We start from the raw sequence: 24768 nt of genomic DNA, 5'->3' as shown, positions 1-24768 counted from the left end.
ATCTAGTCCAATTCCCTGCCATGCAGGAACTCTCCATCAAAGCATCCCCAACAGATGGCCATCCAATCTCTCTTTAGAAACCTCCAAAGGAGACGCCACCACTTTCCGACAAACAAGTTAAACAGCCCTTACTCTCAGCAAGTTCTTCCTAATAGTTTTTTGTGGGTATAATGGTTAAGTCAGTGGCCCCCAAACTGTGCCCTTTTAAAGATTTTGGACTTCAGCTCCCAGAATCCCAGACTACTGTCCAACATGGCTGAGGCTTCTGGGAGCTGAAGTCCAAAATCTCTCAAAGGGCACAGTTTGGGGACCGCTGGTTTACGTGAGATCTCTTTCCCTGTACTTTGCATCCATTGCTCTGGGTCCTAGGCTCTGGAGCAGAAGAAAGCAAGTCAGTAGCGCAAGCATTACTTGCTTTTTGTTTGCTGGGTTTGTAGTCCTGTTGTTATTTCTGTATGCTGGGTTGTTTATATGCGCATATCAAATGTGTTTGTGGCTGTGTTTATGTTTAATAAAAAATGATTACAAAAAGAAAGTAAAATCCAAGCAAGTGCATAACATGCCTTCATAGTCAAAGTTGTTATTGGACTGGATGGCCCTTGTGGTCTCTTCCAGCATGTGAAAGGGATCTAGGAGTCCTAGTAGACCACAAGTTGAACATGAGTCAACAGTGTGAAGCGGCAGCTAAAAAGGCCAATGCGATTGTAGGCTACATCAATTGAAGTATAGTGTTTAGATCAAGGGAAGTAATAGTGCCACTCGATTCTGCTCTGGTCAGGCCTCACCTGGAATACTGTGTCCAGTTCGGGGTCCCATAATTCAAAAAGGACATTGAGAAACTGGAGCCATGTGTCTAAAGGTGGGTGACCAAAATGGTGAAGGGTCTGGAAACCATGATGCCTTATGAGGAGTGAATGAGGGAGCTGGTTATGCTTAACCTGGAGAAGAGAGGGTTAAGGGGTGATATGATAGCCCTGTTTAAATATTTGAAGGGATGCCATATTGAGGAGGGAGCAAGCTTGTTTTCTGCTGCTCCAGAGATCAGGACCAGGAGTAATGGATGCAAGGTACAGGAAAAGAGATTCCAGCTCAACATTAGGAGGAACTTCCTGACAGTAAGGGCTGTTCGACAGTGGAACAAACTCCCTCAGAGTGTTGTAGAGTCTCCTTCCTTGGAGGTCTTTAAACAGAGGCTGGATGGCCATCAGTTGGTGATGCTTTGATTGGGAGTTCCTGCATGGCAGAAGAGGGTTGGACTGGATGGCCTTTGGGGTCCTTCCAACTCTATGATTCTATGATTCATCCTAGATGTCTCCTTGCAAGTCAAAAAACAAGAAGCCACAAAGGTATCTGTGAAAAGGGACACACACACACTAAGGGAGCAGATCTGTCTCTGGCCCTGCACCCCTTTGCTCCTCTTAGTCTCTGCCTAATAGAGGAGGCAAGATCAAGCAAAAGGAAGACCTGTGGCAACAACAGGAAGCAGAGATTAAACAAGCCGCTGGAGGTCAAAGGCTACTTGCAGATCAGTTACCGCTAGAGGCACAAGAGGCCTCAATGCCGGCATGCAGCGTACCACACTGCTTCAGTTTTACGGCCTCGCCTTTCAGCATTCAAATCTTAAGCTTTACATATTCTCAACAAGAGTAACATTTCACCTGCAGCAGCCTGGCCTCCTATTTCATGGAGCGTGCAACTTTTACTGGCTTGAAAGGAAAAGGCGTAATATACGTGGATCTGGAACGTTCAAAGTCCTAGATGAGCGGAGGAGCGGTTGTTAATATTTCTCCGGTAATCCCAATGCACTTTGCAAAAGACGCAAGAACAACAACCCTATGCCTTTTTGCACAGAACAGTTGCCATATGATGACACTTTAAGGTCCAAAACACACTGCAGAAATAATCCAAGTTGAGACCGCTTTAACTGGGTCAAAAAATGCTAGGCGATTCTGGGAATTGTAGTTTGGTGAGACATTTAGCTAACTCTGGTTAGAGAGCTCTGGTGCCAGACTAAACTATCATTCCCAGGATTCTCTAGCACTGAGCCAGGGCCATCAAAACGGTCTCAGACTGGATTATTTCTGCAGTGTGTTTGGGATCTAAGAGAGGAAATCCGTGGAAATACTTGCAAATGACCGCTTCTGTTTCAAAAGCACACAAAACAAAAAAGAACCACTGTTCACTGTTTAGCAAGGACACCCATTTTTCTATTTTTAAAATGAGGTTTTCATTCGTTCGAAGCCATTTCCCCCCATCGTTTGTTCAAAGAGAAAGTCACCGAAATGCAAAGTGTGTTTGTCCTCTCATGACTTTGCCCTTGGTAGTTGTTTGTCTATCGGACAAAAAAGAAATGGAGGAAGACTCTGCAGGAAGCATTTCAACCGGCCAAACGTCTGATTCATGTAAGGTTACAATTATTCCTTCCCGATGACAGATCCTCCAGTCTTACAACACAGCGGCTCAACAGTTGCATTCTTCACAACGGAGGCAAACCTTAAGAGCCCCCGAGTTGTTCAATTATATTAAAACCATGACTCACAATCACAATGACTTCCTCCGCTCCTCCATTCGGGCAAACAAGCCGGCGACGTTTTCACGGCAAAGAGGTTCCGCAGCGAGTAACTGTCCCTCGAGCGACGCCGAAGGATTAGCTGAACGCTGCCTTTAAAACGCGGCGTACGACGGCGACCACCCAGGAAACAAACCCCAAAGTTTTCATGGCTCTTTGGTCCCTTGCAGCAAGAGGGAAAACGGCTCCTTCGATATGAAGCTCCTCCAAGCAGCAAAACGCAGGGTCGCCACAAAATTAAGCCTTCCAGAGAACCACAACTATTAGACCTGAACTGATCCTAATCTCCCAGAGCTCTGGGAAAAGCTATGTAAAACTGATAAAGAGTTTAAAGGCACCTGTAAGACTTTCCGCAAGATCTGAAAGCTGGTTAGTTTCACAGAGTTCAATGGAGGATGAAAAGGTCCTCAGGATGCAGCCTGGATCTGTCTTGATACAACCTCCAGCTAAGTTCTGTCTCCTTGATCAACAGCATAACTAATGTTATCCCAATTTAACATTTGGTCAGAGCACCGTCGATTCTCAGGTCAAACCACACAAACAGACAAAAAGCTTCTTTTCAACACAATAGTGCAATTGTTTTAAAAACAACTGCTTTGAAACTCTCCTTCTGCTTAATGTTAGCTGCAGAACTGAGCAAACAGCTTGAGTCAGAAGCACAACACAGGGTTAAAAGACAACCGCTTTGCAAGATCAAACAGAGGAATGCAGAACAGCATTGCTATTGCTTTTTAAAGAGAAAGCAAGTTATATAAAGTCCACCGGTACTTACTGTCTCTTTATTGGGAAGCAGCTCTTTTCGGATCCGGAAAAAGTTCTTTCCATACTGTCTGAGTCCTTTAATGAACCGTTTCTGCGTTAAAACAAATAAAGGGAAGAAAATGTCAGCCAGGAAGAGAAAAGGATCTGTTTCAGGAGTAAAAGTTCCTTGTGAAAGAACAAAACAAGACAGGTAATCTCCACTGAAAGTTCGGGCCTAGAGTTTAAACCCAGGAAGGTTTTTCGAAATGCCTTGTTACACAAAATGACCTCAGCTGTGTATGTTTCATTCGGAGGGTTTTTGCAACGCTAGCTGCCCAGTCTCCATGAAAATAAACACGAAAACCCTGAGCAAAATCTATTTCCAGCTCCAGCAACAGAGGAAAAGATGGAGCCAAGAGTGGAGGAAAGGAGTGTATGCGCTCCTCCCCAGGAAAGTCAGCCCATGATGGGGTTTACTTTCCATAGCTGAGCTCTGACAAGGTGAAAAACTCTTTCCGCGCACGACGGCTCCAAGCTGACATTTGAAAGTTTGCACACACAGTATACAATTTCTTCCAGGTAAAACAAGCCCCTACTGTGAAGTCGAAGGCTTTCATGGCCGGCATCCATAGCTTTTTCGGGCTCTTCTAGAACATGGCCACATAGACCGAAAAACCCCACAAGAAACTAGAAACCTCTATTGCTTTAATATTTCCCCTCCTTTAAAAACAGCAGCTACTGATCAACTCATGTTTCGTTTCAAAATCCAGAGTTGCCAGTGCCGTCCGTTCACTTTTGCAGACAAGTCCAATCGCTTAAAGACAACACAAAACCAACAACACACACATAACCCAGTCACTGATCAGTCTTGGATAAAAAAAAAGCCTTCTAACACAGACACACACAAGCGAACAACACAGGGAAAGGGACAAAAAATGAGAGTGAAACAGAGATGTCCAAATTGGAATTTGAAAAGGAGCAAAGGGTAGTCTTTAAGGGCAAGGGAGCTACTTGAACCCCATCCTCCCACATTCTGGATTTAAGAAATGAAAAAGCCCCCCTCCCCAGACAAGGAGAAGGCTGGGCTGCCTCTCCCATGGGAAAAAAGGAGACGAAGATGTCCAAAGCAAGACATAAATGCCAAAGCAAGGGGTCCATTCTCTCCCTGGAAGGAAAGCAGGGGAAGCAGAGGGAGAGGAGGGAAGCCAGCCAGTGTTGAAAGTGGAGGAAAGAGGCAAAACCTGGGTCCTGTCCTGTCAAATGGAGGTGTCCTGGACGAAAGGTGGCTGGATCAGTGTCACCAGGGAGGCTCTCTGACACTACAAAAGGGAAGGAAGGGAAGAAGGAAGGAAGGAAGGAAGGAAAGAAGCAGAGGCAGCAGCAGCTTAACATGTGATCCAAGCAGGGCTGAGCTGCGAAAGAGAGAAGAGGAAGAGCCGCCAAGCGCACGGCAAAAGGTGGCCTGGATCAGACAAGGGAGGATTCATTCTCGGCCGACAACACCAGCTCCTTGTCACAGGTCCCAAAGCAGGGTTCGGGATATAAACACTTTCAAGAAGGCAGAGGTGATATGATTAGCCCTGGTTTAAGGATTGGAAGGGGCGTCTCACTGAGGAAGGAGCAAGCTTGTTTTCTGATGCTCCAGAGAAGAGGACCAGGAACAATGGATGCAAGGGACAGGAGAAGAGATTCCAGCTCAACATTAGGAGGAACTTCCTGACAGTAAGAGCTGTTCGACAGTGGAAGATGCTCCCTTGGAAAGTGGTGGTGTCTCCTTCTTTGGAGGTCTTTAAACAGAGGATGGATGGCCATCTCTCAGACAGAGGCATCACTAGGAGGGTGAGGATTGCACAAGGTGATACCTTGTGGCACCACCATGGCAGTTAAAGAGGTGTCAAACTGGATTATTTCTGCAGTATGGATGCAGCTCATAATCACACTGCGAGCAAACCCAATTGAAATCAAAGGGACTTAAGACCCAACTAACTTAAGGCCCATTGGTTTCAAAACGTCTGACTGAAGGATCATTAAGTCCAGAGCACTAGGCAAATAAAATATTGTCTTGTCACCTTTGCTATTAAAAATAAGGTACTAAAAAGTACAGTATCATGAAAGAAGGGTTGTGCTAATGAGACTCTCTAAGGAATTGAGTCCTGAGAGTGGAACCTCTCAATCTGTCGGCACCCGATAATGAAGCTCTCACCAGGCCAGCCTTTCATCAGCGTCTGGATCACAACTCTGATTTTGCAAACTGAAGCCTTACAAAAAAGTAAGCAAGGACAGAGAAAGGTTCCATGTCTTAGATGATAACACCCTTTATATTTCCCCACTAGAACCAAACTGGAAGTAGTACGTAGAGAGATCTTGCCACACCTTTGAGACTAACAAGTTGGCAGCCTGAGCTTTCGTAGACTTTGGTCTATTTCGTCAGATGCTTTTGTTGGAGTGGAAACCAGGGACAGACATATGTATGCCATTGCTATGTGAGAATGTCAATTCAAATTCAGAAGCCTTTGTGGACAAAGACATAGCTATTGAGCATGAGGTGGAGAGACCAATTTGGCTTTGGAAACTAGCCTGTAGGTGTGGAGGACGGAAATGGATGCATGACGGTTCGAGCACTGAGTTAGTAATTGGCTATTCCTAGCTGGTGAAGAGCTCTGTGTCACTAGAAAGCCTACAAGACTTCCAGCAACAGCAGCACTTCAATTTAAAGTGCATCATTTTTCTTCCTGGATGCAAGCCTCTGTACCAGATACTCGAAATACCAGATTTTACAGATGACATAAATAGGAGGGACCAGGTTTTTTTCCTCTCTTTAAAAAAACACACCAACAAATCCAGCTATTTACATTAGATCATGCTCCACATCTAAAGGAGTTTGTAGTCAGATTTTTTTCAAGCGATACAGCACCCACAAACCACACTGGAATTATGCTGGTTCTTTGCTGGTTCAAAAGGACAGCATGTCAGATTAACACAGGTCTAGGCTCTTTTCAATTCTAGCACTAAGCTGCACTGCTAATATATAATATAATATTGTTTGATATTTCTTCGATGTTTTAAAACTGCTTCTTGTCTATTTTAAAAGGGAAACTTAGGCCCCATACAGACAGGCCAAAATAAAGCTGCTTCGGGACACTTTGAAGGTATGCTGTTTAAATGCTGCATGCATCCTAAGAATCCAGAAGCCACACCAAAGCAACGATCTAGTCCTAAGGACTGGAGCACAGCTTTGGCACAGCTTCTGGACTCTTAGGACGCATGCAACATTTAAACAGCATACCTTCAAAGTGTCCTGAAGCAGCTTTATCTTGGCAGTCTGTATGGGTCCTTAGACTGTAACTCACATAATAATAACTGCATTAACCCTCTCTCTATCTAGGAGCTTCCAAAGGAACTACCATAAATACTCAACTATAAGTCGACCTCATGCGTAAGTCGAGGACAGGTTCTGGGGCCAAAATTATGGGTTTTGATACGACCCGTGAATAAGTCAGAGGTAAAATTTAGAGTATTTACATTGACCCGTTTTCTAGACCTATACAGTACTCCAAAAGACTCTGAGATGCTATTCTGTCTTTCCCTCCTTACTGTTTTGTGGGGGGAAAGGAATACCGAAGAAGTGACGGGAGAACAAAGCTATAAAAAAGCCAAATATATGTGGTTGTTCTTAATTTAATTAGATGACTTTACCCCCTTTCCAATATTGAAATATGCCAGATTTTAAAAGAAGAAGAAAATAACATATGCATGTCATGAAGAACCACTTTGAATCCCACCCAAGAGCATCATAGGGATAATCGATTAGTTGGAAGCTGGTCTTAAAAAACAATAACAGTCATTCACATCTCATGATTCTATGATCAAATGTCTGGAGGTAAAGGAATGTCTTGATCGGGGCTAAAGAAATTGAGTTTTGGGGGAACAGGGGGGCACTAACAAGAAGATCCTCTCTTCTATCACCACCTCTGAGTCTCTCTTTAAAGAGATACTTGGACCTCTGATGTTGTATAGTCTGAGTCCTCCATGAAATGCAATGGCTATACCACAAATGGAAACCCTCTGTGGAACCATGACCAATTTAATTCTGCAAGGGAGCCTTGGTTTCTCCAAGAGAGAATGGTCAAGAACCTCACTAAACTGATTATCCGATTCGTTCAAGAAAACGGTAATGATTAAACGGGTGTAAAAGTAATCTAGACACGTATAGTACATATGTGCTCAGTGCTCCATCCACATGCTCTGTTTCTTTATTCAAAAACCGTATCAGAATGGAGTGGAAATCCATCAACCTCTTCAGAGACTAACACGGCTATATCTCTGAATCGTATCAGACTCTTTAGGTAACCAAACACACAGGGGCCATTTTTATTTCTTGCTTTAACCTCCCAAAGGTTTAAGCGCGAATCTCAAAGGCTTGTTACAAGCAGATCAAACGAACGTTAATGCCGGATCTGCACTCTTTATTTTTATGGCTCCCGAGCAGATCTAAAAGCGTCCAAGTGCTCGCTAAAATAACCTTATCCCCAGACACAAAATGGCTGTGCGAGTTAGATCTATTTTTAATCTATCTAAAGATCTCTCTCCCAGAAAGAGAGCCCTTCCATATATGTATGAGAGCGAATGTGGCGGCGGAGGCGGGGGGCAGTTACATACTTGAAGAAGTCTTGGGAAAAATGTAGAGACAGACTAGATTTTGATATAAGATGGGAATAAATTGTGGGGACTAAAAATATTCAATACTGAAGGGGAAGGAGAGGGGAGAAAGGAAAGGAAAAGCACCTCAAAGTCTATTTTAGAAGGGTCCCGTGAAAAGAGACACGGACCTCTCCGCAGGATGTGCATCACTGGGACTTTCCATTTCTGTTCTTTCATTGGCATTTGGCTAGTTGTTCAACCTGGCTCTAACTAGAAGAAATGTTCTGAAACCGGATCTGTACCTGCTGCCATGCTATAAGAGCGAGTATTTATTTTTAAATGAAGGAGCAAAATGAACCGAAGGAACATGGCACAAGAATAGCTGTTCTCTGTTTTAAGTAGGCCCTATATCTCTTCTTTCTTTTTCTGCAATATTTGTTGCCAGCGAAGAGTACTCTGCTTACTTATACTCACTTGTAGCTTGGCTTTTTGTGTGTGTGTGTGTGTGTGTTGTTTCCTCTCCCATTTAATCCAGCAGTTCCCCGGGTTTTTAGCCTTCACTAAACTCCCCACCATTACAACCTCAACCCACCCCTTTCATGCATTTGCCTGTGGCTTGCATAGCCATTTATTATGATGACAGATCATTTAACTTGAACACAGTGTTGGGAGTTGTGGTCACATCCCCATCCCACAACAGGATTTAACAAGTGATTGTGTTAAAAGGTTTAAAAGGGGTGGAGGGGACCCCTTTCATTAGATCTTCCCACCTTAAAGGATATCAACTTTCCTGCCACGAAATCCTCGGCAGCCTCGCATGGGACGTTCGCGCCATGTATTTATAGTACAGGGATTCTCATGATCCGCATAACTAAGCTCCCAAATCGAGAGAGCACCGTGCGGAGCTCTTCCCCGTGCAAAAAACAAATTACATTATGGTTCCTAATTTACAATTCTGTTCGAAAATTCCCGATGAGGCCGGATTCCAAACTTCTTTGCAACAGTCACGGCAACTAAGGTATATAATCCTCGGATCCTTCAAGCCACCTTGAATTTTGGAGAAACGTAAGCGTGTAAATAAAGACGACAACAACGATGTTGATAGCAATAACAGTGCTACCAATAATACAAACTCCACACCTATGAACCCTAGTCAATGCAGTGGACAGTAAGGAATGACAAAGAGGTTCAACTATCTTTGGAAAGCCACAGATTCCTCATCTGACACTGGATGCCCCAACGCAAACTGGTCACACAATCTCCTGTCTGTTGCTTTTCTAAGGTGTACAGTACATTCACAATGGCTTTGGCTAGACCCACTGGTCACCCACCAGTGCCTTAACACACACAAACCTGATCTCAGCAGTCCAACTGAAGGAAAACCTGCACATATGTATTGTTAAATTCTGGACATTAGGATTTTGACTGAGGTCGAAATTGGGACTTGGGAGAGTGAAGCCTCCACACGCTCTTAAGCCCTACTGCACTGCCTGGGTGCCATCTTTGTGCGCCGCCATATACACGGTATGCACGGCAGTGAAGTGTCTCATGTGCCGTGTCCAAACGGAGTGATGCACAAGGGATGTCACCGTGCTGCTCCAGGGCGCCAATGGCACCTCGGCAGCAGTGAAGAAAGGAGACGTGTTTTGCGGCTCCTTTTTCCAGATGCATCATGGCCACGGCATTTCGTTGGCGCAGCCATCTGTATAGGCCCTGAAGTCTATGAAAGCTCATGCTGCCAACTTCTTTCTTTCAGGTGGTTTCAAAGGTGCTACAAGATCTACTCCTTAGATCTGGTATGGCATCCAAAACATCTGATAGCATCATTTACAGCTGAATCACTGTTGCAATATTAGTCACATATTTGATATACAACAAAACACTGCAGTTGTTCAAGACTCCAGCCACTTCTTCTGTTTTCTTCAACCATCTTTCTTGGTCCAGTGAGCAAATACAGTCCCCAGAGAGCTGTTTTTGGAGTTTGTCTATGTCTGCAAATAACTCCCGCTTGTGAGGGTCTGCTGCTGTTTTGGTCGCATCAGCAATGTACTTACCCCCTGAACATCCAAAACAGAAAATATACAAGGGGAAGGGAAAATATTGACACATACCAAAACACTGTCAAACCTGCTCTTAGAAGCTTGATTAATTTCCTCAAACGGCGTTTCATTTTGATATTTAAAAACAGTAATTTAAACAACTGGAGGGGAGATCTTAAAACCATTAGATGAGTTATAAGTCAGTTTATAAAATACCTTGTTTCATAACATTTCCTTCCCAAAGCTTTTCATTCCATTATATTTTCTGCCTCCTCTGATTAAATGTCTCCAGGAAAAAGCAATTGCCGAATTGCTTTCATGTTCTTCTCAAGAGACAACTGAACTCCCTACAGAGAGACATAAAATGCAGGAGTCTATTCCCACAGTGATGATGCGCTAAAGTTGGGAAGGCGGGGGAGATGTACAGAAATAGCCCACAAATTCTCCTCTTCCATAAACTGTATAGAATTCACTTGCCAGAGTTGCGCTTGGGTCATAAGATACGGGAAAATGTAAAGGCAGGAAGAAGATGCTCCACCAAAGAAGGAACTGAGTAAGACACACATTTCTGAAAGCGCTACCAAGATTGTTGCACCCTTTCCATCCCAAAAATTCAACAGGTGCTTTGCCTGCCATCCTATTTTTAATGCTTTTGACAAGACAAGATGCGAGAGACTCGCATTATGGAAAATAATATTCAACTTCTGAATCTTGACAATCAACCCAAGCCAAGGAAAACTGTTAGGAGTCATAACCAAGCTCTACTTCCATAACTGCAGGTGAAAATCTATGACCCTAGGATTATAAACTATTAGCTAAATTTAAAATAACAACAACAACCAAAATCTAAGGTGCAAGCAAGCAGTTCAGACCTCTGGCAAGAGGCATCTTTCCCTCCCTCAGCAACACATCAGATGGAGACGAAAATGGAGACAAGAAGGTGGCCTTATTCAGTTGGGCTTTGGTCCTAACTAACCATTGGCATTTGATGGCTCTGCAGAAATCACCCTCGAGGGAATGCAACTGGCTAAAGAAAAGAAAGTGCATGTGCGCACACATCTGCCATGCCAGGTCCTTGCACACATCCACCATGCCAAGTCCTTGCACACATCAGCCATGCCAAGTCCTTGCACACATCCACCATACCAAGTCCTTGCACACATCCGCCATGCCAGGTCCTTGCACATCTCCACCATACCAAGTCCTTGCACATATCCACCATACCAAGTCCTTGCACACATCCGCCATGCCAAGTCCTTGCACATATACAACATGCCAGGTCCTTGCACACACCCACCATGCCAAGTCCTTGCACACATCCGCCATGTCAGGTCCTTGCACACATCCACCATACCAGGTCCTTGCACACATCCGCCATGCCAAGTCCTTGCACACATCCACCATGCCAGGTCCTTTCACAGATCCACCATGCCACACCCCTTGCACATTTGTGGGGCAAAGATATTCACACTAACGCAGCAAGTGTGCTAGATCTGAGCCTTACAAGTCTTAGACCGTAGAAAGGAAAAGGAACAACAAAAAAATAGAGTTATGGACCCTGCAATTTGGAAGCAGCAACCCTACTCTGGAGGTACTTCCCGCTTCCACGCTGCAGAAATAATCCAGGTCGACACCACTTTAACTGCCATGGCTCAAGGCTATGGAATTCTGGTAACTGTAGTTGGTTGTGGCAGCAGAAAATTCAGTTTCCAGATGGCCGTTAAAGTGGTGTCAAACCGGATTATTTCTGCAAGTGCGGAGGCAACCTTGGAATAACCCTCCCAAATAGGCAAGCAGGTTGTAAGACCTCTCCCATCTCCCTCCTGCTCCCCTCCAAAGCCTAAAAATTATCTCTGGGTGAAGAAGACCAGAGCATTGCCCCAAATCTTTGCCTCATTCACTGTATTGTATTGTATTGATTCATTTCTCTTTGTCAGTAGGCTGTACCCGGAGCGGCTGCCCTGTTATTGCCCTAGGCCTTGCAAGAGTGAGAGGGCAATGAACAACTCTATTCTATACCACATCCAGAATAACACCATATATATTTGTGATTTAATCATTCAACCCTTTCTCTCCAAGGAGTTTAGGCCAGTCAATATGGCTTTCAGTGAGTTTCGGAGCGAGTCAGAAACCTGCACCTAGGTTTCTGTGATCCAGGACTATACTACAGTACTAGAAACGCCCTAGTCCCATGGTAATAGATCCTATTTGTTGACCCGTACACACAATAGAAAAGGTTGTGGTGATCGAGGAGTGCGATTCTTCTTGGATTTCGCATATACCAAGTCGCAAAAAGAGTGTTAAGCTTGCAGTTTTCATCGCTTTGAAACGACTGCCGGCGAAGGAGCAATTTGCTACGAAAAACAGGATCATGAAGCCAACCAGATATGCCACAAAGACCACAGTTCACACAAGCAAATTACTATATGCGCAAGCGGCACTGAGGGAACTAACCCGTCCCTCCCTTGCCTTTTAAATATTTCCTCCATCCGTAGTATGTGCCACTTCCTTTTGAAACGTTTTTCTTTTCTTTCGGTGGCGGCGGCGGCGATAAATACGAAGAGCGTAGGTTTATAACAGCAACCTTGCAGTGATTAAAGCTTGCTGGAGGCCTTGACAAAAACAAGCAGGAGTTCACGAAATGCACACAAATGTGGCATAGCTGGAATAGGAACTTTATTATATACACACACACACACACACAGAGCATCATTACAGAATTCTGTGGCTTGATGGGTCAGCAGCCATTGTCGATAGACAATGCAGATATGCGCCTTGCAAAAAACGGTTGCCATGGCTATTGAATGGCTAGAACACAAGGTCTCCTAATGCCATTCCGCAAGCCGACGTGCCTCTGCGTCCCCTCCGTCACATAATTTATTAGGTCCTCTGGTATCCCTGCCACAATGTGTAAACAGGGGGGCTATAAATAACCAAGAAGCAACTAGAAACAAGCATGCTAATGTTTGCATATGCGTTCCTTGTAGGCCCCATATTTTATCTGCCGAAACAAATGGTGTGACAAGATACACAAAGCCATTATGTTCTGACTAACAGAGCTCAGATGGCATGTTTATCAATGTGGCGATAGTGCCATTACGGAGGCTGCGGCTAAGGTTATGCACCAGGTTGCCCATTATTGAGGGACTCCAGCTTGCCAGGGGAGGTTGCCGCCAAGTATAAAACGCCCAAGACAAGGACACTGGTTGGCATTTGGGGTGACACTTTTGTTAACTGTTTAGTTGCAGAATTACTGAGTTGGAAGAGACCCCAAGGGCCATCCAGTCCAACCCTTTGCCATGCAGGAACTTACAATCAAAGCAGCCCTAGAAATGGCCATCCAGCCTTGGTTTGAAAACCTCCAAAGGAGGAGACTCCATCACTCAATGAGGCACCTTCTTCCACGGTCAAACAGCTTAGGAGGTTCTTCCTAAGGTTCAGGTGGAATCTCTTTTCCTGTAGTTTGAATCCATTGCTCTGGGTTCTATTCTCTGGCGCAGCAGAAAACAAGCTTGCTCCATCTTCACTATGACATCCCCTCAAATATTTAATATGTAGTAGTTGCTGCAACCAAGAAGTGAATGGAGTTATCCCAGCAATGTAAGGTTAGGGGTATTTTTTCTTTTAAAGCCCCCCAACAAGTCTTAAGCTTGAGCATTGCCAATGATGCATAGGAGACCAAGGAAAACCCTATCACTTGGCAACCCAAACTTTCAAGGCTGATTTATATTATGATCTTGCACTGCGTTCCTCCCAGCCGTTTTACAGTTATGAATGCTCTTTTGAGGGTTGTGTACTACGGTGAAGGCACCATGAATCCTGTTAGTGATCTCTACCGCACAGAACGACAGGGTCCTCTTGAGAAAGGAAACAGATGTTTTAAGTTCTGAGGTTGTAGTAACGTAAATACATACGCTTCGGAACAACAGAAGCAAGTCCCGAAATTTCCATCGATGATGTTGGCCACACATGAAACAGGTATTTAGGTATAACAAATCTGGAATCTACTGTAACACTGGTTCTGTTATAGCTGAAATGACACTTCTTCTGGACAGATTGCTGCACAATAATAAAATGTAGCATGCTCTCTCATGCAAACACCACTCCAAACTCACAAAGTAGGGAATTTTAGTAGGCTTATGCCATTCTGCATGGTGGCATCCAGCAAGAACGTGTGTGTATTTGTATACAACAGCGTTAAAGATGTACCAAGTGATCCCATGATCTCAAACAAACCAAATCAAAGGGCCCAGAACCCTGAAACGCATTTGCAGGAAATGAGTTGAATGGCAGGGAAACTTGGAGCAATAATGGAAACCTGGTGCATCCTCTTAGGAATTCCTAAAATTCTTCATTAAAATTCCCCAAAGGCCTGAGAAATGCTTGACTGTCTTTTCCAGCATTGATAAAGTTAGCCTCAGGCAGGTTGAAGTTTGAGATTATGTTAAACAAAACTGGGCTGTGTAGGCTTAGGGTAGTTTTAGTTCATGCTTTGCATTCAGAGGATCCCTGGAGTGTTCAGTAAAAAGGGTCATGCTGAGCTGAGGCTATGGAGAGCGTCTGTCAGGGCAGACAATACAGGACTATAAATTGAGTCTTTAGATGGCTATGGACGGTGTGTCCTTTTCTGCCTGTTCCCATTTCTCTGCGCAGATTGTGGAGGAATCTGGTGGCTATACGAAGAAAATGTTCCTGTTATAGTGCATTGAGCCCATATAGCTCTCTCTGTGGCATGAAACTATTCAGTGTTACATCTGCAAACTAATATTCTCCCCTACCAAGATACAACTGTTCTCTCAGAAATATTTTATCCATGCACCACAATTAAACTCTTCAAGTTTCTATTACTACTTAAAAGTAGTAGTAGCTACACAAGCATGTTGTTTATGACCAACCAGCCCCCCCTCCACAAACCTTAATGCTATTGCTACAATTTCTATTAAAGGAAGACTAGAGCATGGAATTTTGAGTTTCATATATACAGCCTTTAAACAGTAACCGAATTGCTCTTCTTTTTCCTTATTAATTATGCTCCTCCAATCCATTTGCACAAACACTCCCATTTTAAAACTATCAAGAAAACTCACATCTCTTTAAATGTTACAGCTACAAATTGATCAACTTGGTGCATATGTGTGTGAGAGATTTGCTTTAGTACCTATCCAAAGGCCACACATGTCTCTCTGTCTGTCTCTGCATCTCTGTTTTCCCGGTTGAGCAACATCTGATGCACTTAGCATGTGAAAGATGCACACCATCACAACTATTGTCCCCACTTGTGGCTTGGCCAACCATGGCATGTAACTCATGTTTTGTTAAATGTTTACTGTAAGACATTGTCAGAGGAAATGCCAGCCTCCCATAGTCTTCCCCTTCAACCTGTCTTGAGATGGGATTCATGCTTCCTCCAAAAGCACTTTGGAGGTGGATCACCACAGGAACTGCTAAAAGCATCACAACTGGAGGACTGCAAAGAAGGGTTGTGCAGGACAGGTCACTTGTGAGTACATTAACAATACTGCGTGGGAGGAGAAACTCAAGTGGGTCCACTATGGTCTGCTGTTAAAAGCCCCTTCTTTTGCAGCCTTGGTTCATCTCCATTGAAGGTGAACTAAAGGAACGGCAAGAAGCAATGGGATGCCATCATTCTAGGAAGGGAAGGATGTTTCATTTTGTTTGCCTGTGTCATGAAATTACAGATAAGGTTGGAGATCAAGGTGAGGCTGAAAACTGTTTCATTTTGTTTCTGGAAAAGTGAGGCTAACAGGCAAAACACCTGTAAGGGCTTTCGCTTATGAGTTTCGGGAAGGGCTTAGTGACAAACCCCGGCTTCATCTGCATAAGATCCTGGGTTCAAAATATTTCTTAGATGGGTCCAGAAAGACTCCTGCCTGAAAAGCTGGAGAACCACTGCTTTTCAAGAACAAGAAGGACCAAGGATTCAAGAAGAACAAGAAGGACCCCTATGTTCCTTCTGCTTGCAATCTGCCATCCAACCAGAAACCAGCTTAGAAGAGTTTGGCTGCGGATAAACAATTTGTCTTTGGTGGCTTATTCTTATCTATCTATCTATCTATCTATCTATCTATTTAATTTATATCCTGCCTTTATCCCTGGATGGGATCCAAGGCGACTACATTGATAGAAGCCAATGCTACATAACCTAGTTTTGATCTATAAGCCAGACTAGGGTCAAAGGCTGCCAGATAGACATGTGTCTTGGGCAGCATTGGCAGATTCTTCTAGTAGGCTAACAAGGAATAAGGATGTTTTTGTGGGCCTTAAAGGATGCACCCCAGAAGCCAGAGACGCAACAGCATCTCTTCCGCTTTGTAGGTTCTGTGTTCTGTCTACTTGCATCCACCGCAAGGCTGTCATTAAAATGGCCTCGCTGAAGGGAATGCCAAAGGCTTTTTTGTTCCCAACAATAGGTTTACCATCAAACCATCCCTTCACTCACTAGAAAATATTGGCATTAAGTCAGCATTAGCACAGCTGTGTGTAAATGACATATATAAACAGATTACATGTATAGTGCTTATGCCAAATGCAAAGACATTAATAACCACATTTACATACTTCTTGGCTAAATCAGGTGGAACATATTGCTTGGGCACATTCGTGTAAAAATAAAAGGGTATACTTCTGTGAGGATGCTTGGGTTGTGTTCAGGGTTCAGTGGTTAGTATCCTGAATCAGGTTTGAGTATATTTCTGGGGCAGTCTCTCGCTTTCTGGCCTAACTTACCTCCCAAAATTGTGGAAATAAAAATAGGGATGGGGAGAGAAGAGATATTCAAGGAAGGATGGATTGTAAATGCAACAGACAAACATACACCTTCATGTATACATATGCACCCAGGTTTTTCATCTTGTCCCTTTCTCTCAAAGATTCACAATGAGCGTCAGCAACATTACTCCAGAACAAGTGGTTGTGCATTACAGCTTATATCCATCCTATTTCTCTGGTTTATTCGGTACTGAAATCTCTGGAAGGTAATCTAAGGAGATTCTTTCTTCCATAGAATATGCAACTATTCAAGTGCTACTTGCTAAAACCTTCCCTCATCCCTCTCTGCAACCAACAAGGATCAAATTGAAAATCAGCATGGAAGAGAATGTGTTATGAAAGGTGACAAAATGTCTAAAAGGGTTTCTGCACCCCTGAGGCTGGTGAGGAGAGACAAAGAGCACAAACCATATTCCCATCCCCTCCAAGCACAGAACTGTCAGCATTTGGATGACTTTATATTCTAACTTCCAGCACACCATCCGTACGTTTGGAGAGAACTATTTTTACATGTTGTTGTTGTTGTGTGCCTTCAAGTCATTTCTAACCTATGTCAACCCCAAGGCAAAACTATTGTGGGGTTTTCTTGGAAAGCTTTGTTTGGAGGAGGCTGAGAGTATGTGACTTGCCCAAGGACATCCAACGGGTTTCCATGGCCTGGTTGGGAACTGAAACCTGGTCTCCAGAGACCTAATCCAAAACAAAAACCACTACATAATGCAGGCTCTCATTACATATACACTTGGACCTCTGCATTTGTGGCTTTGACTTTTGCAGCTTTCATTATTCATGGATTTTAGTAATATGTTCTCGCTAGGGACATCTAGGTCCAGCGCAACTCTATGGTCAACATTAACCAAAAGACGCACCAAAGGACCTGGAGAGAAGACTCCACTAGGCCTTTGTAGCTCCTCCGGCGCAATTCTATGGTCAATGTCTGGCAGATGTTGACCACAGAGTTGCACTGGAGGACCTAGAGGTTCCTAGAGAGGTATTCTCCCAGGTAGAAACATAGGCCTGTTACAGACTGCCAAAATAAAGCTGCTTGGGGTCTCTTTGGAGGTATGCTGTTTAAATGATGCATGCACCCTAAGAATCTGGAAGCTGCACCAAAGCTGCCCTCCAGTGCTTAGGAATGGAGTGTGGCTTTGGCGCAACCTCCGGACTCTTAGGACCCATGCGTCATTTAAATAGCATACCTCCAAAGAGACCTGAAGCAGCTTTATTTGGGCAGTCTGTAACAGGCCATAGTGTTTTTGCTATTTGCGGTTTTCCCACATCCACAGGGGTCCTGTGCCCCTAACCCCAGCAAATGTGGAAGGATGAGTGTACTAGTGTAGATAACCTGCATTCATGGTTCTTACACTGTACAGAAAGTAAGCATCGCAAAACCTATTAATGCCCATTGGATGTCTTTCCATTCAATGCATTTGTTTTCATTTATATTATTTTAAAGTGAATGTGGAGGGATGAATGTAGTGTTTTTAATTTGCGTTTTTTCCACTCCCACGGGGGTCCTGTGCCCAATGTAGATTCGAAATCCCCTGCAAGAAAGGAAGGAAGAAAGAGAGACAGGTGGGGGCAAACTGTTCCAAGCCGGCTGTCTGTGTGGAATCCTGTACAGGAAAAAGCGAACGTTCCCCCAAACAGGCTCCCAACAGTAAATCAATTATCCGTAAGCGAAGCGTCTTTATTTCCCGTTCTCTCTAATAGCTGCCCCCTTGGTTATTGACTCCCATCCCTTCCCAACCTCCTCCTCCTCCTCGCCTGGACCCAGCGTTGGGAGGTGGCTGCCCTTGTTAAGCTTCCCTGCGCCACATTTCATGTCAGCTCCTGTTTAAAGGTCCGGTTCGTTTTCTTGCCTCCGGGGCTCACCTCCTCGATAAATCATCCACCAACGGAGGCACCATCCCTCCATCCCTGGGTTGCCAGGCAACTCGCACAAGAGGCAAGTCGGGAGATGTGCTGACAAACAGCCAAGAGGCCTGAACGCAACAGACATCTCTCTGTCCAAAAATGGGGTTCGAGAGAAAAGGGCTGCCTCTGATTCCGCCTCCGCCTCCTCGGCTCCTTGTGAAACGCTGTGCGACTGAAAAGAGGGGGTGACAAAAAATATCAGACTCACAAAGCTTCTTGTAATGAACGCACAACGTTGCGCATCCACTGCCTGCTCAATTACTAATTGTTCAAGAGCTGCGGGGAGGCAGCGGATCACAGGGCTGTGTGGCAACAAGCAATGCGATCCGGGGAAGGACATAAAGTCAACAGCGCACCGGGAGCCCTAATCTAAGAGAGCAAGAGCAGCCTGCCGTGGCACATTCAAAAGGCGGTGCCTGGATCAAACAGGGAGCTCGAGTATTCAAAGCGGCGATGGATTTAACATACACACACACACACACACACACACACACACACACACACACGCACACACACACGAGACGCTGCTATCTTTTCTAGGGTAGGATCAAAATGGTAAAAATAAAATGAGGAGCTGTCCTTTTTTGAAAAAGAAACCGTGTACAATTGTCCCTCTGTTTGCGCAAACTCTGAATCCGTGTCCCTCGCTTACTCACGAGGGGCAAACGGAGGGACTTAAAATGGGGACTGCGCCACTATTCAAGCCAACAGGGCTTGAATAGCTGCGGATTTCCATTTTCGCGGGGTATGTGTGTGTCCCCAGAATGGATTCCCCACCAAAACGGTGACTGTATACACAGGAATATGAAAAGGATGCTTTTGGCAAGAGTCCTGACAATGTGGAAACACGGTTTGTAGATTGTAGGGGTCTCTTTGAGTGAATAGGCAGAAGTCAAATTCTTTATTAAAACCCTACTTATGATATAGTAAGAAAGAGACCCTTATAATCTACAAACAGTATATGCCTTCGAGTGGCGTGTCGACTTATGATGACCCCATGGATTTCAGAGGGTTTTCTTAAGGAAGGGCTCCTCCAAGGTGGTTTTGCCAGTTAGTACAATTGATATTATGCATATCTGACAGTCAGACAAGTAGAACACTACCTTGATGCTGTCAACTTGTGTACATAGGCTATGAGGACGTAGTGATCAAAGATACTGATGATCAATGAACAAAATCTTTCAGACCAATTTGAATTCTGCATCATTGCTTGGAAAGCGAGTAATTCTCTCATTTTACTGCCGCTGACACATTGGTACTTGTGTTTGTGTTTGTACAGAGTTGCAAGTATTTATGTATATTCTTCCACCAACTCACAATGTGGAGTGTTAAGTGCAGTCCTCTGGAAATCATGGGACCAGAAAGGGATGGGAAATAAATTTCCCATCCCTTTCTGTTCCCATGATTTCCTCTGAAATATGGTCTATAGCACCTAGAAATATAGTCTATAGCACTATATAGTCTATAGCACCTATATTCCTCTGAAATATAGTCTCTAGCACCTGGGATTTATGGACAGTCTCCCATCCAAGTAACAACCAGGGCTGACTGTGCTCCACTTCCAAGATCAGATGGGATCTGGTACCTATAGGCTCTTTAGGCCTGGTTAAGGCAGAGTAAATGCTACAAAATAAATACCTATGGCACACAATGGACACCAAAGCAGATCATCTCATTGCTTATGAAGTTTCTAGTCTGCAACCTCATCCTTACCACAAGCTTAACAAGGAAGAGGTGGAAGAAGATCCAACATCTGTAAGGCTCCTTAGCTTGGAAACGTGGCTTACCACAGGTGATCTGCAACACAGCCATTTATAAACCTGAGCTATGATGTTTTTAACTAGATCTTCAACTCTAGATCTACTCTTTTTCTGTAAAGTGCTGTTTGAGAGCATCAACTGGAATGAGATAAAAAGGGCCCAGTATTAAGAGCTCTAGGAGTCAACAAGAAATCAAAGTCCAGTATGTCTTTTTGATTCCTCTCCGCAAACCACCAAGCATTTCCAAATTGCTAATAAGCACTATAATATATCAAGTCGGCGTTACCTTCGACTGCAAACAAATCCCCATGTGAACATGCTTGGAGGCATGTATAAGCGATAACTGAAAAGCAAAACAAGAACCCATCTGTCTGTTTGTCTATCACCAGATTTGGAGTTACAAAGCTTTTAAATGTAGTAAACCTGACTCTGGCAATACTTCCCTCCAATACACCAAACAGTTGAGGATAACGCATGCCAAAGTCTCCTCCATTGAGCTGACAGTAGAGAAATCCTAAAAAACCCATGATATATTAGCTACTTCTTGCTTTGCGGTTTTATGTTCCTGCAAACCGGATTAATGCTCACATATGCAGATCCCTAGAACTGGAAAGTTCCAAAACCGGCAGTTAACTCTGCAAAGGAAGGAATCGGTTGAGAGGAAAATATTCTAAATATAGGAGGAGGAGGAAGAATAATAAGAAACATGTGTATGGCAGCGAATAGCCCAAAGCATCAGAATCCCACCCCGCTCAGAAAAAGCTCTCTGGTACCATCCATTTCCTTCTTTTGGTGCCCAACTTGTGCTTCATTCAACAAAGCCGACAACCAAAAACTTCCTATTCTGAAGCATGGTGGAAAGAAGATACAGACCCAATGTGGAAATCCTATCTAGGATCTGATTTACTCAGGCAAGAAGAAGTCTATAATGCAGCCAGAACCACACTCTTTGGAACCATGGTAGAAGATCTGAGTTATTCTCCGATAGGATTTTCGCTTTGCTTTGTTTTGTTTTGGAGGAGACTTGCTGGCTCTCAGCTCTTGTCCATCATCTGTAAAACATATCTGTTAGCCCAGGGGCCATTGTAAAACTGGGTTGGGTAGAAGAGAATTTTAATCAGTTTAGCATGATTTCATTCTATCTGGCTTCAGAAAACTGGCACCTTAGTCGCCTATCCTGAATCATTTTCTAGTAGATCTATTTCAAAAGGTAGCATAAGATAGGAGTGAATTCAACACCTTCCCCGAGAAGCTGTTTTCTTCATTTATGATGCCAGGGCACCAACTGTTTTCTGTGCAGTTTGCAGTGTTTTGTTACAGCTCTGTTGTTGCTGTTACTATTAAGTTGCAGTTGTGTTGCTGTTACAGTTATGTTGTTGTTGTGAACCTTCAAATCATTTCCGACTTATGACAGCCTCAAGGCAATCTAGGGTTTTCGTGGCAAGATTTGCTCAAGGGTTTGCCATTGGCTTTCTCTAAGGCTGAGAGAGTGTGTCTTGCCCAAGGTCTCCTTGGCCCAGTGGGAATTCGAACCCGGATCTCCAAGGTCCTGGTCCAAGATGCAAACCACTACATCACAGTGGCTCTGCTATTGTTATGACAGTGTAATAAAAAGAAAAGCAAAGTATAGGAAGTGAAAACCTTGCCTGTCTCTCCTATCAGAGAAAGTAAGCTGGGATTGATCATGTGGGCTTACTCAGACATGTACCCAAGTTTGGACTTGTTCCGTAGGATAACGAAAATCAAACAATGCTATCTCAGTCCCTCTTCTTGGTTTGTCTGTGCAGCCCAGGAAGCAGAGTCTAAAACAGGAGCTGTAAGATAGGTGGGTTGCAAATGAAGTCCCCCCAAAACATGGCAAAACCTTCTTAGCCCACTCATCTACGAGCAAATAGCTGTGCACAAAGACAAAGCACTGCATGGCCATAACCTTCAGTACTGTCAGACCTGGCATCCAGGAAGGGTGAGGATAGGCAATGCCAAGTGAAATAACAGAGTCTGATTAAAAGGTGATGCTTTAGGCCCATTTGGCATAAAAGTGGCCTTTCCTTTGGTGATGTCGGGTCCCTTGCAGTTTGTTCCTTTGACAAGAGCCACAGGCTGACATCCCTCCAGGAATCTGCTGCATGACTCTCTGTGGGCTAACAAAGCAAATGGAGAGGCAAGAAATATGAACTCTATATATATTAAGACGGTACAGTGTGATGATCCGCATCCTCCTATTAGATGTTGGAGCCTGTAACAAATTGTAAAGCTGCTCTGATAGCCTTGGCTGAAGAGCGGGGTATAAATAAATAAGTATTAAGTATTAGTATTAGTATTACTGTCCTGAAAGGAGGTTGACTTCTATCCTATTACCATCTCAGTTGAGGAATGAGAATAATAATACAATGCCAACCAATTCTATGCACTCAATGGGGGATTGTGGACTTGTATTTCCAGCACCAGAAAATTTAGGAGACACCATCCACACCAATATAATAGGGTATGGTCAAGAAGTTGTGGGGAGAGGGAAGGAATCATGTCAAACATCCCACTGGGGGCATGTAAGAGCTTGGGTAGGCCTAAAGCAGCCCTTTTGAGGCTGGCCCCAAAATGTAACACATTGTAAGTTGTAGGTGGCGAAGGCATGCCAGGTCCAGCTTGTTCGTAGAACAGCAAGAGCTTGGCGGAAACCCAGCAAGCCAAAGGTTCCTGTGCCGGAGACATCGCAGCAGCCAGCACTGCGGACATTGGATGGGCAGCGTCAGCCAACCTGGCAGATTTTGATAGCCAACTTTCCCTCCGCATGCATCTCCTCGTTGCTCACGGCTTTGGCCGCAACGTTAGTTTGCACGGTGGCGGTGGCTGAAATGCCACAATGGGCCCCTGTTTGTTTAAACCTCCATTAGGCTTTTGTCAGAAGCATTTAAGATCTCTGCGGAAGCGACTGATCTATTCCTACAACGTGACTATCCAATTACCAGGGAAGAGGCTGGTTCATGCAGCGCACTTGGCAGCAGATGTAGAAAAAGTAGCTCTCTTTCTCTCTTCTCCCCCTCCACACCCCTTTAAGCAGATGATTCATAAGTTCCCTTTCTTTTTGGTACAGGGGCCTCCGAATAAAAACATCTCCTTTAGGAGAAAGGGTGCCAACTATTTAAGACGTCTCAACGAATCAGAGTAAGAACAGAGGGAGGAACACAGGAAAGCTGATTCAAAGCATCACCGACGCTCAGGACAGGAGCACAAACTTAAGGCCAGAACTCACATTTATTTATTTCAAGGATCTATAGCCTGCCTTTCTCCCACAATGGCATTCATTTGGCTCACCAGTTTTTTGGAACACCAGAAACTGCCTGCCCAGGCAAGGCCCTTAATACTCAGTTCCTCAGGAGGGAAATTCGTTTCCAAAATGTGTATCGAAATGAAACCGTCAACAGGGATCTTTCCCGACCACCGCCCCAAAAATGTCAAACCAACTCCATCTCCTCTCCACCCATTTCAAAATTCAGATCCATAACTGGGATGTTTGATTTGAGTGCCTGAAATTATTCCAAGCCAGTGGAGGGTAAATATGGTGCCATGTTTACTAGCTCTTCTAAATGCATGAGCTCCCGCGTGACCAATCTCACAGAGCGCAGCCTAAAAGCTATATAAATCTTAACAGGAAATTTTGAATATATGGCAGGGGAAAGGGAAGGAGATGGAAAGGGGCGGTGGATGAAGATGGATTCCTAGATGCTGAGAAGCAGTGAAGGCAAGCCACACGTTCACCATAAAGTCTGGCACTCGCCAAAACGGTCAGAGGCGAGGGTAGTAAAAACTACTAGCCACCTTAACAGGTTTTACATATTATTACCTAAAAGGAAGGAAGGCACCCACCTGGACACCCATGAATCCCCAAATATTTGACACATAAGAGATGCAGACTTACACATAAATGGTTTTCCTTGGGCCCTTGCCACACACCCCAAGCAAGTTACCCCAAGAAAGGTGACAGGCGCTTTCTCCAACTTCTTAGAAAATTGAAATGGTTGAAGTATATTTTGTCTATGAGAAATTAGGATGGACACTTGGAAACCGACAAGGTCTGGAATCAAACTATATGTTCTAGCATATAGTCTGGGACATAGGTTTGCTTCTGTCAAAAGGGACAAATATTTGGGGAGGAACAGATCTTCAGACGGTTGCTCAAGATGAACCCTGCACCAAGAACTTCATCTTGTAATGATGCCGCAAGACTATCACTGGGCTGAGAACCACCTTATAGTAACAAGCTTCCTTATAGTAACAAGACTTTTCAACTTAAGTGGAATTAGTACATTCATGT

General features: G+C 44.2%; 1 protein-coding gene across 18 annotated transcripts in view; it reads right to left on the bottom strand.

The window, feature by feature from the left end:
* Positions 1-24768, bottom strand: part of RERE (arginine-glutamic acid dipeptide repeats) — a 339495-nt gene that overhangs the window by 60449 nt on the left and 254278 nt on the right. For 17 of the 18 annotated variants that reach the window (XM_042479825.1, XM_042479823.1, XM_042479830.1 and 14 more), the window contains one exon: positions 3342-3422. In XM_042479825.1, the coding sequence (XP_042335759.1) occupies positions 3342-3422 (81 nt within the window). Of the gene's footprint in view, positions 1-3341; positions 3423-3906; positions 4532-24768 lie in introns of those variants that run through there. The other variant, XM_042479840.1, reaches the window with a different exon arrangement.

The sequence above is a fragment of the Sceloporus undulatus genome, chromosome 7 (genome assembly GCF_019175285.1).
Source record: "Sceloporus undulatus isolate JIND9_A2432 ecotype Alabama chromosome 7, SceUnd_v1.1, whole genome shotgun sequence".
Taxonomy (NCBI): Eukaryota; Metazoa; Chordata; class Lepidosauria; order Squamata; family Phrynosomatidae; genus Sceloporus; species Sceloporus undulatus.
Note: the sequence above shows the minus strand (reverse complement) of the source record. Positions and strands in the feature narration are given on the sequence as shown.